Consider the following 12484-nt stretch of genomic DNA (forward strand, 5'->3'; position numbering starts at 1 on the left):
ACATCATAGGCTTAATTCACAAAGCTTTAATACAAGTGGAAGAAAGGTGGTCTTTACTTTGAGTTTCATTATCCAGGAACTGGAGGTATTAGCAAAAGTATTGGGACGCCGGCCTTTACACGCACATAAACTTTAATGGGATAGTCTTAGTCCGTAGGGTTCAATATTGAGTTGGCCCACCCTTTGCAGCTATAACAGCTTCAACTCTCCTGGGAAGGCCGTCCACAAGGTTTAGCAGTGTGTTTGACCATTCTTCCAGAAGCGCATTTCTGAGGTCAGGCACTGATGTGGACAAAAAGACCTGGCTCGCAGTCTTCGCTCTAATTCATCCCAACGGTGTTCTATTGGGTTGAGGTCAGGTGCAGGCCAGTCAAGTTCCTCCACCCCAAACTCGCTCATACATGTCTTTATGGATCTTGCTTGGTGCCGTGGCGGCTCAAATGGGACAGTGACTTCGTCCGGATGTGGCCTGTGGTCCACCATTTAGTGATGCCTGCTATACAGTCACAGGTATACATTTTTTGGGTCTTTACTCACAAGTCCCAGGACAGCTGCCAACCTCAAACTTCCACTCAGTGAGGAAGTTGATCCTTCTCCAGGCCAGGTCCCTTGTAGAAACCTTGAAATCAAATCCAGGCTACTTCTAGGTCCCAGCACTGCAGCTTCTGAGACACCTGGCAGGACAGCAACACAGTCCTTAGGCTGCCACAAGGGCAACAGCCCCACTGAGGCTGGGCGTTCTTCCTGCAGGGCTCAAAACTATTTATCAGCTCCCCAGCCACCATCTGGGCACATCTCTCCAGGGATTGGCTAGGCCCTGGTCAATATTTAGGCTGGTCATTTGAATTTTCCTTCCCTAAGCTCTAAAAAAGGGGTCTCCAAACTTTGGCCTGGGGCAGGATGTGGCCCTTGCGTGCCTTTATCTGGCCCTTGGGGCAACATAACTTCCAATGACACCACTAAAGGGGCATAATTCCTGCCGCTGAAACCAATAAAGGGGCACTATTCCTCCCACTAACACGAAATATGGGACACTATTCCTCCCCCTAACACCAATGATGGGGCACTATTCCTCCCCCTAACACCAATGATGGGGCACTATTCCTCCCACTGGTACCAATGACGGGGAACTATTCCTCCCACTAACACCAATGATGGGGCACTATTCCTCCTACGAACACCATTGACGGGACACTGTTCCTCCCACTGATACCAATGATAAGGAACTATTCCTCCCACTAACACCAATGATGGGGCACTATTCCTCCCACTGGTACCAATGACGGGGAACTATTCCTCCCACTAACACCAATGATGGGGCACTATTCCTCCCACTGGTACCAATGACGGGGAACTATTCCTCCCACTAACACCAATGGTGGGACACTATTCCTCCCAGTGACACCAACAATGAGGCACTATTCCTCCCACTGATACCAATGATGAGGAACTATTCCTCCCACTAACACCAATGGTGGGACACTATTCCTCCTGCGAACACCAATGATGGGACACTATTCCTCCCACAGACACCAACAATGAGGCACTACTCCTCCCACTGTCCCCAATGATGGGGTTCTATTCCTCCCACTAACACCAATGATAGGGAACTATTCCCCCCCCCCCCACTGAAACCAATAATGGGCATTATTCGTTCCCCTAACACCAATGATGGGACACTATTTCACCCACTATCACCACTGATGGGGCACTATTCTTTCCACCAACACCAATGATGAGGCACCATTCCTTCCCGTGACACCAAGGACATACTCCCACAGATACCAGTGCATTGTCTACTCCCACTGGCCACAGTTCGGCCCCCTTAGAGTTTGAAGAACAGTAAATTGGCCCTTTGGTTAGAAAGTCTGCAGACCCCTGCTCTAGAAACTTCTTCTAGAGGCAGGGGGAACCAATCAAACTCCCATCCTGAGAAACCCCTGAACAGACCAATCCAAACAATCTCCGCCCCCCTTGGTTACAGAAGGAGCCAAAAACTAGATTTACCGAGCAACCTAACTAGTAGGGTGCTACAATCTTGGAAAAGAAATGGACTCAGAACAGAATATCGTAGAGTTTATTTTACAAAACCGGAATATCTGATTGATATACAATGAAACAAATCTTGAATCAAAACCACATCTTGTATAATTGGTGTAAAAATATATACAATGTATTGATCGTTATAAATTGGCTGGACCACCTTCTGCAGGAAAGAAAATGTGCTGACGTTCAACAGCCAATGGCTTCATCGGTGAAGGACAAGTCCAGGTTGATTACTGGGGGTTGATGTACCTTCACGGAGATCATTTCTTCATCCAGTAGAATACAAAGATACTAGACCGGGCTCCAGTTATTGTTCCTTCATGTTCTTGCCTAGGTATTGCCACCATTGCTTGTTTATTGCCCATGTATTGGTTTCAGCTGTCTTTGTATAGTCATGATTGCCCATTTGGTTCCTCCAAGTATTGCCATATCTGGCCATGTATTACCGCTGGTTAGGTCTATGGTGCCGTCTATGTCAGTGTGGGGCCAAGTCAGCACTGCTTGTTTAGAGGATGATAATAATATAATGTAATCCCTGAGGATCAGCAGATCCCCAGCTTATTAGTACCCTCGTTCAGCAGATCCCCAGCTCATTAGCACCCTCGTTCAGCAGATCCCCAGCTCATTAGCACCCTCGTTCAGCAGATCCCCAGCTCATTAGCACCCTCGTTCAGCAGATCCCCAGCTCATTAGGACCCTTATTCAGCAGAGCAGATCCCCAGCTTATTAGAACCCTCATTCAGCAGATCACCAGCTTATTAGGACCCTTGTTAAGCATATCCCCAGCTTATTAGTAACCCCGTTCAGCAGACCCCCAGCTTATTAGTGCCCTCATTTAACAGATCCCCAGCTTATTAGTACCCTTGTTCAGCAGATCCCCAGCTTATAAGTACCCCTTTTCAGCAGATCCCCAGCTCATTAGTACCCTTGTTCAGCAGATGCCCAGCATATTAGTACCCTCATTCAGCAGCAGTTCGCCAGCTTATAAGTACCCTTGATCAGCAGATCCTCAGGTCATTAGTACCCTCATTTAACAGATCCCCGGTTTATTAGTACCCTCGTTAAGCAGATCCTCAGCTTATAAGTACCCCTGTCCAGCAGATCCCTAGCTCATTAGTACCCTTGTTCAGCAGATCCCCAGCTTATTAGTACCCCTGTTCAGCAGATCCCCAGCTTATAAGTACCCCTGATCAGCAGATCCCCAGCTCATTAGTACCCTTATTCAGCAGATCTCCAGCTTATAAATACCCTCATTCAGCAGATTCCCAGCTTATTAGTACTCTCATTCAGCAGCAGTTCCCCAGCTTATAAGTACCCTTGTTCAGCAGATCCCTATCTCAGTAGTACCCTTGTTCAGCAGATCCCTATCTCAGTAGTACCCTTGTTTAGCAGATCCCCAGCTTATAGGTATGCCTTATCAGCAGATCCCCACCTCATTAGTACCCTTATTCAGCAGATCCCCAAGTTATAAGTGCCCCTAATCAGCAGATCCCCAGCTTATTAATACCCTTGTTCAGCAGATCCCCAGCTCATTAGTACCCTTGTTTAGCAGATCCCCAGCTTATAAGTACCCCTAATCAGCAGATCCCCAGCTCATTAGTACCCTTATTCAGCAGATCCCCAGCTTATAAGTACCCCCGATCAGCAGATCCCCAGCTTATAAGTACCCCCGATCAGCAGATCCCCACCTCATTAGTACCCTTATTCAGCAGATCCCCAGCTTATTAGTACCCTCATTCAGCAGATCTCCTACTCAGCAGTACCCCTAGCTCTGCTGACGCACCACTTAGTAGTACCCCTCTCTTTCCGGTCCTCTCTCACCTTCCTCTGCCTTATATGAGAGACTCCCATAGTTCCTGTTGGATGTTTTATTTTTTGTAGAGAATATGGACACCCCAAAGTGGGCGGGAAAAGATCCAGCAGTCAGATCTCACCACAGTGGTCTTCAAGAAATAGAAGCCTGAGAGACTCCATCTGTAACTGAACCGTAACTTTTGCCAGGATGTACCCCTGTTACCGACTCAGCATCAGTTGCTGTGAGTTACCTGATGTCTGATTAGATTTCCTTGGAGCGAAAAGCATTTCCCGCACTCTGAACACGAGAAAGGACGCTCGCCCGTGTGGACTCTTTGGTGTTTGAGAAGGTTCCCCCTCTCGTTGAAACATTTCCCGCATTCAGTACAGGAGAAAGGCCGCTCACCCGTGTGCCTCCTCTGGTGTTTAAGAAGGTCGGCATTGAAAATGAAACATTTGCCGCACTCCGAACATGAAAACGGACGCTCGCCCGTGTGAATTCTCTGATGCCTAAGAAGGTGCTGCTGCTGAACAAAACGTTTCCCGCACACGGAACATGAAAAAGGACGCTCCCCCGTGTGACTCCTCTCGTGCGCAAGAAGGTAATGCTTTTGAGTGAAACTTTTCCCGCACTCCAAACATGAAAAAGGACGTTCGCCCGTGTGAATTCTCTGGTGTACGAGAAGGTGTTCTTTCTTAGTGAAGCACTTCCCGCACTCTGAACATGAAAAGGGACGCTCGCCCACGTGACTTTTCTGGTGCGTATGAAGGTGTTGCTGCTGAATGAAACATTTCCCGCACTCCGAACATGAAAAAGGACGCTCGCCCGTGTGGCTCCTCTGGTGGATGAGAAGGTGTTCTTTCTTAGTGAAACATTTACCGCACTCGGCACATAAAAAGGGACGCTCTCCCGTGTGTATTTTCTGGTGTCTGAGAAGTTCTCCTTTCCTACTGAAGCATTTCCCGCACTCTGAACATGAAAAAGGACGCTCGCCCGTGTGAATTCTCTGATGTATGAGAAGGTTTTGTTTTGTGGTGAAACATTTGCCGCACTCTGAGCATGAAAAAAGACGCCCACCTGAGGGACCTCTTTGCTGTTTCGGTAGATCTCGGTTTTTACTGCACGGTTCATCACAAACTAAAGATGACAATGAAAGCTCTATGGTCTTACTTCCATCACATAAAGAAGACTCCATGGGATTGGTTGGGTGTGTCAATCTAACCGCATTGTGAGATCTCAGATCACTATGTGAAGTCATAGTATGGGATTTATCAGAAGGTTCCTCAGGATTAGAAGGATCCATTGATCTTAGATGGACATCTGAGGTCATAGTATGGAAATGATCAGAAGATTCTTTGGGATAAGAAGGATCTATTGATCTTAGATGGTCATCTGAAGTCATAGTATGGGATTTATCAGAAGGTTCCTCAGGATTAGAAGGATCCATTGATCTTAGATGGTCATCTGAAGTCATAGTATGGGATTTATCAGACGGTTCCTTGGGATTTGAAGGACCCATTGATCTTAGATGGTCATCTGAGGTCATAGTATGGGATTTATCAGAAGATTGTCCAAGATTAGAAGGATCCATTGATCCCTCCTGATGGTAAGGTCTGTGATGTATAGTTGGAATAATGGGATCTTCTCCTGGAGGACATTGTGTGATGTCATCACCTTCTGCCTTCAAATCTGGAGATAAAATTGGATCTCCCTCCAAGGTTTTCAGAACAAAATGTCCACCTGTAGGATAAGATTTTAAATAAAGATGAAAAATATTTTTCAAGTCTTACATTCAGGAGTCATATATGTTGGTCCACCACTTAGAAGTCTCTCGGAACTCAAGCATAGAATTGAGTGCAATCATTACAGCAAACTACGAATACAAACCACATAAAGGATACAATACACCCAAACCACACAGAGTAACGGAATTTGTGCATTGATGACCAGGAAAGAGCTATGTGTTCAGTCTGAATGTTAGTTATTTATTATGGGACCTCTAGATTCCAATAAGCCCCCATCATCAGACCCCCAAAACCACCTGGCCATGGTTGTGGGGAAGAGGCCCTTGTTCTCATTAGACATGTGCGATTCGTTTCGTACGAATCTCAAATTCGTACAAATTTAGGGAAATTCGTACGAATTTGAGATTCGTACGAAACGAATCGCACATGTCTAATGAGAACAAGGGCCTCTTCCCCACAACCATGGCCAGGTGGTTTTGTTTGGTTCGTGATGATCCGAAATACGAATTGCCATGCGTCCGAAATTCTGTACGAAATACGAACTTTTGTTTACGAAATCCGAAGGAGGAAGTCAGCACAGCACAGGGGTGGTGGGAGCCCCGCATCTAACGAAAATTCGTATTTCGGATCGGAAATTCTTCAACGGAATTTCGTATTTCGGATAAAAACCAAACCTCCATCAGCATCGACCGTCATACTGAGGTATATTTTTGCCGTTAAATTCATCGTAACGAACGTTCGTACAAGTTAACGAACCTAACGACAATTCGTATTTCGTACGAATTGAAACGGAATTTCGGACACGAAATACGAAGTATGAATTCATTTTAATATGAACCGTAACGGAACAGAACGAAACAAATTTATTGACGGCGCCCATGTCTAGTTCTCATCAATATGGGGACAAGGTGCTTGGGGGGGGGGGGGGGCTGGCTAGGCACCCCCCCATTTTTAAGCTATATGGGCTGGTATGGTTCAGGTTCAGAAGTGTGGGGGGGGGGGCGTGTTTATCGCTGCCCTGCCCCCTTCCCTGGTCAGCCAGGCTGCATGCTTGGATTAAGGATCTGGTATGGATTTGTAGGATTTTTCTTCATTATTTGTACATTTATGACATTTGAACAGTGAGAATGGAGATAGACCTTCCTCCACCTCGTCTCTTGGAAACATAACAACATACTGAAGAACATGGGATGGACCACTCAAAAGGGTGTATAGCAGGTACTAAATATGGGAGGTCTTCAAGGATGGCTACTGACATCAGTAAAGTGTGGCACATAATATTTCGATTTGTACATTATAATTATGAGAATGGAGATAGGCCTTCCTCATCCTATGGAAAACATCACAACATACTGAAGAACATGGAATGGCCCATTCATATGGTGTACAGTAGGCACTAGATGCAGAAGGTCTTCAAGGATGGTTACTGACATGACTAAAGTGTGGCACATAATATTTAGATTTGTACATTGTAACTGTGAGAATGGAGATAGGTGTCAGGTCACCTAGAGCCCAGGTGACAGATGCACACCGTAGGGTTAGGGGTGCACTGCAAGGTTGTGGACCCTACGGCTGACTGCTGCAGACGGGGGACAGATCCAACTGGGGATAGAGCGTGAGATTCCCTGGGGCGCGGAGTCTAAGAGCCAGCAGGTGTTCACCAGAGCCTCCAGTGGTGAGGATGGACTTGGCTGCAACTGGCTCCAGGTCGCGACCCCCAGGGTCCCCCAGCTCACACCCACAGTAGGCAACAGGAGGATAGGGATGGTGAGGGACAAAGCCAAGGTTGGGGGCCACAAGCAGACAAGGATAGTCGGGTACACGCCAAAAGGTCAGGGTCACAGGCAAGCAGGGATAGTCAAGACACGCCAAAGTCAGTAACGGAAACCAGTAGCAGAGCACACGGCAGGAAACAGGACGCTGATACACAATGGATACACAATGGTTGATCAGCACTGAGGCCTGCAGTGCACAGGTTAATATAGGGCTCCCTGATAGGGCTTGGGCTGGAGCCATGATTAGAGGAGAGGTTATAAAAAACCCCCAGGTGGAAGTGGCTGGCTTCTTAGTCTGAAGACATGAGGGGAGGTAAGCAAACACAGGAAGATCACTGCATAACCATGACAATAGGCCTTCCACATCCTATGGAAACATCACAACATACTGAAGAACATGGAATGGACCACTCGTACGGTGTACAGTAGGTACTAGACACAGGGGTCTTTCTATGCTGCCCCTGATGTCAATGACTCCCATTCCTTCTCTGCTGTAGGTTTAATATTGTGCTTCTTTATTCTCTCTGAGGTGAACAAACTCAATATTTGTCTTTTTCAACCAATCTAACAACGTCAATACATATTTTATTCTTCTAGAAATAAAATACAATGTTTCTGTATTTATTAATTACTCACTTGTGTGCATATGTAGAGAAGATTCCTCCTGTTTACTTTCCATAATCCTCTCCCCCTCCTCCATAGACTGCTGATCTCCACTCACCAACCTCTCTTCTTCTTCTTCTTTATGCTCAACTTTGATGTCTTTCAGATCTTCACCCTAAACCCCAAAAGATGATAGAATACTTTTAGAAATAGGAGTAAAGAATATAATGAAGAATGTCCTCTCATTGAAATTATTTTGTCCAGTCCCATCTACCTGATCATTATCTTTATAATTGGTGGCATCGCAGGAATACAGAGGACCTCCCTCCTCCATAGACTGCTGATCTCCACTCACCAACCTCTCTTCTTCTTCCTCTTTAACCTCAGCTTTGATGTCTTTCAGTTCTTCAGCCTAAATCCCAAATATGATAGAATATATTTGTGAAAGGGACCAAAAGATTACATAGAAAAATGTCCTCTCATAGTTTAAGATCTACATTCTCAGTCCCACCTACCTGATGATGGTGAGGGATGGTGTGACCTTCCTGTGTGGAATCCCGGGAATACAGAGGACGGGGACATCTCTCTGGTGGGTTCCCATTACTGGATCCATCTGTAGGAAACACACACACTGACTGAATACATTGTTTCTATGTGTTTATCAGATGATGGGGGATCTAGGTGGAGCCTCCGTACTGCTCTCTCCTTTACAATAAAGTCTCCTCTTACCCGGTGATGTGAGGGGCGGCTGATTGTCCATCATGACGTCCTTGTAGAGATCCTTGTGTCCTTCTAAATACTCCCACTCCTCCATGGAGAAATAGACAGTGACATCCTGACACCTTATAGGAACCTGACACACACAATGATACAGTCACCATCCAGACACATCCCTTGTCTGTTACTGGATAATCTCCCAGAATTCCCAGAATCCTCCTCACCTCTCCTGTCAGCAGCTCCATCATCTTCTTGGTGACTTCTAGAATCTTCTTCTCATTGTTTCTCTTGAGTTTCATTGAGTGGGGTGGAGGCACTATGATGGTTAAATGATCACTTGCCTCCACTGGAGGGCACCTCTGTTTGTAAGAAGCAACAACAAAATATCATGTTACCCTCTCAGAATCCTCCTCCCCTCTCTGGTCAGGTCTGTGTTTTATTAATAGAGATAAGAGTGATGTCATGTGACCTCTCAGAATCCTCCTCCCCTCTCCGGTCAGGTCTGTGTTTTATTAATAGAGATAAGAGTGATGTCATGTGACCTCCCAGAATCCTCCTCACCTCTCTCCGGTCAGGTCTGTGTTTTATTAATAGAGATAAGAGTGATGTCATGTGACCTCCCAGAATCCTCCTCACCTCTCCGGTCAGGTCTGTGTTTTATTAATAGAGATAAGAGTGATGTCATGTGACCTCCCAGAATCCTCCTCACCTCTCTCCGGTCAGGTCTGTGTTTTTATTAATAGAGATAAGAGTGATGTCAGGTGACCTCCCAGAATCCTCCTCACCTCTCCGGTCAGGTCTGTGTTTTATTAATAGAGATAAGAGTGACGTCATGTGACCTCCCAGAATCCTCCTCACCTCTCTCCGGTCAGGTCTGTGTTTTATTAATAGAGATAAGAGTGACGTCATGTGACCTCCCAGAATCCTCCTCACCTCTCTCCGGTCAGGTCTGTGTTTTATTAATAGAGATAAGAGTGATGTCATGTGACCTCCCAGAATCCTCCTCACCTCTCCGGTCAGGTCTGTGTATTATTAATAGAGATAAGAGTGATGTCATGTGACCTCCCAAATCACACATGTGAGGTATCGCCGCGATCGTCAGAGCGAGAGTAATAATTCTTGCACTAGACCTCCTCTGTAACGCTAACCTGGTAACCGGAATTTTTTTTTAAAGCGTCGCCTATTGAGATTTTTAGGTACCGTACTTTGTCGTCAATCCACAAGTGCGTGCAATTATAAAGTGTGATATGTTTGGTATCTATTTACTCGGCGTAACATTATCTTTCACATTATGCAAAAAAAATTGGATAATTTTACTGTTTTTTTTTTTTTGAATTCATGAAAGTGTCCCTTTTCCCAAAAAGTTGCATTTAAAACACCGCTGCACAAATACCGTGTGACATAAAATATAAATTGCAACACTCGCCCTTTTATTCTCTAGAGTCTCTGCTAAAAAAAAAATATATATATATATATATATATATATATATATATATATATATATATATAATGTTTGGGGGTTCCAAGTAATTTTCTAGCAAAAAATATGAATTTTAACTTGTAAACACCAAATGCCAAAAATAGACTTAGTCATGAAAGGGTTAATAGAGATAAGAGTGATGTCATGTGACCTCCCAGAATTCCTCCTCACCTCTCCGGTCAGGTCTGTGTTTTATTAATAGAGATAAGAGTGATGTCATGTGACCTCCCAGAATCCTCCTCACCTCTCCGGTCAGGTCTGTGTTTTATTAATAGAGATAAGACTGATGTCATGTGACCTCCCAGAATCCTCCTCACCTCTCCGGTCAGGTCTGTGTTTTATTAATAGAGATAAGAGTGATGTCATGTGACCTCCCAGAATCCTCCTCACCTCTCCGGTCAGGTCTGTGTTTTATTATTAGAGATAAAAGTGATGTCATGTGACCTCCCAGAATCCTCCTCACCTCTCCGGTCAGCAGGTAGATGATCTCCAGGGTGAGGTTTAGTATCTGCTCAGTTATTGGACGCCAGTCCTCCTCCATCCTCATTGATGTGATCATGGGATACGTGCAAGTTCTCTGCAGACAGATAATATAGTAGCTTGGCTGGTCATTATAACTTATAGACTAGTAGAGATTCTTTGTAAACCTTCCTAAAACAGAGGAACATCTGTGCATCCCCAAGTGGCAAAACATGACCCCACACGGGTGTACGGTATTGCATGCACTGTGTGAACGGGGCCGTACACAGCAATTCCCGGCTTTTAAATTAACAGCCAGGAAATGCTGCAAATGAGAATCAGGAGGGCGCGGAAGCCGGGAAAATGGACTGGGCGTGCTACACCTGTCCTAACTACTTTGATGAAATCTTTTTGTCGTGTGTAGCACACCCATTGTCCTCAAAGATTGTTATTATTGATTTTATTATGGTAGCTAAAAGTTCTATTTATACCAATATCATACATCCATATAGGGGAATATATGGCTCTATTTTTAGGATAGATCTGTGTACATATTAAAAAAAGAACCTAAGTTTATATCACCATCTGCTGGAGATAAAAGACGTCACGGTGACTATGGAGGAAGAGGACAGACATGACGGGGGGGTTACTGGGTGTAAATATAAAATAATATCTTATTACCTCCTCTGCTGCCAGTCCCAGCAATGTCTCCTCTCTACTTCCTCCCAACTCACCTCTCACCCGGAACTTCCCATTTATATTCTTACATCACTTCCTGTCTGTACCTGACATCACTTCCTGTTGTTGCGTTCCACCGACTACAAGATCACCACCTTGCGCTGAACAAAAAATACTGCAGTGTATGTTACGTTCCATAATTTTGCCCTCTGCCTCACAGTCCATTCTTCTATCAGGTTACATCGATGATTACACACACAGACTATACTTTAGCTCAAATTCGGACAATAAAGAATGAATTGGAAAAAAAAAATATTCTATTGCCGCGTACACACGACCGGACATTCCGGCAGACTAGGTCCAATGGAATCAGGCCGATCGTGTGTGTGTTAATGCGATCGTGGCCAAGTCCGTTCGTTCGGAAGGTCCGTCGGAACTCCGCCGAAAATCCATCAGGAAGAACTTCGGACCTAGTCTGCCGGAAAGTCCGGTCATGTGTACGCGGCATATGACACTCTGAGCTACGCATTTTATAAATGACTCTTCCTTTACTGACATGCTGTGTCTGAACTGTCTCTCAACTGTTATATTTCAGACTCCATCATCACTGTCCCCTAGGGTTGCCACCTCATCCCTTCAAACCTGAACACATATTAATTACACAGGTTCTGGGGCTGATTAAGGTGGTAAGTAAACTCACTTGGTGCCTTATCGGCATTAAATTAGCCTCAGGACCTGTGTAATTCATATGTGTTCGGGTTTAAAGGGATGAGGTGGCAACCCTACTGTCCCCTATTGGTCAAACTTCAGACAAACCCCCAAGCATATAGTCAATACCTCCTGACAATGTGGTATTTGTAATGGCTTTGTGAGGATCAAGGTATAAGAAACCAAGATGGTTGACAGTATGTTTCACTAAATGCTTATCTCGTCTGTTTTATTCTCAGTATCTTAAAGACACATCATCCTTAAGTCTGGATGGTTGCAGTCACGTACACATAAGAGGAAACCATGTCGTAAGGGTCATCTGCCACATCAACTCTAAAAGCAGAAGACACTTAGAAATTGCCTTTTATGGAAATTGTTGTTTTGTTTCAACATTTCTAACGCCTGTCTTTTGAGTGTATAAAAGAGCTGTGTTAATAAAGAACCTCAGAGTTGGGTGCGACCTTCTGAGCAGATATAC

General features: G+C 45.0%; 1 protein-coding gene across 1 annotated transcript in view; it reads right to left on the minus strand.

Moving 5' to 3' along the window:
- LOC143955502 (uncharacterized) overlaps window positions 1-11355 on the minus strand; it is a 111469-nt gene extending 100114 nt beyond the window's left edge. Inside the window, 5 exon segments of the mRNA XM_077465537.1 lie at window positions 8480-8577; window positions 8694-8817; window positions 8906-9040; window positions 10625-10738; window positions 11302-11355. Coding sequence (XP_077321663.1) covers window positions 8480-8577; window positions 8694-8817; window positions 8906-9040; window positions 10625-10720 — 453 coding nt within the window. The 5' untranslated portion in view covers window positions 10721-10738; window positions 11302-11355.
- Between the last annotated feature and the right edge of the window lie 1129 nt (window positions 11356-12484).

The sequence above is a fragment of the Lithobates pipiens genome, unplaced genomic scaffold (assembly GCF_037356315.1).
Source record: "Lithobates pipiens isolate NorthernLeopardFrog02 unplaced genomic scaffold, aLitPip1_a1.2 Scaffold_35, whole genome shotgun sequence".
NCBI lineage: Eukaryota > Metazoa > Chordata > Amphibia > Anura > Ranidae > Lithobates > Lithobates pipiens.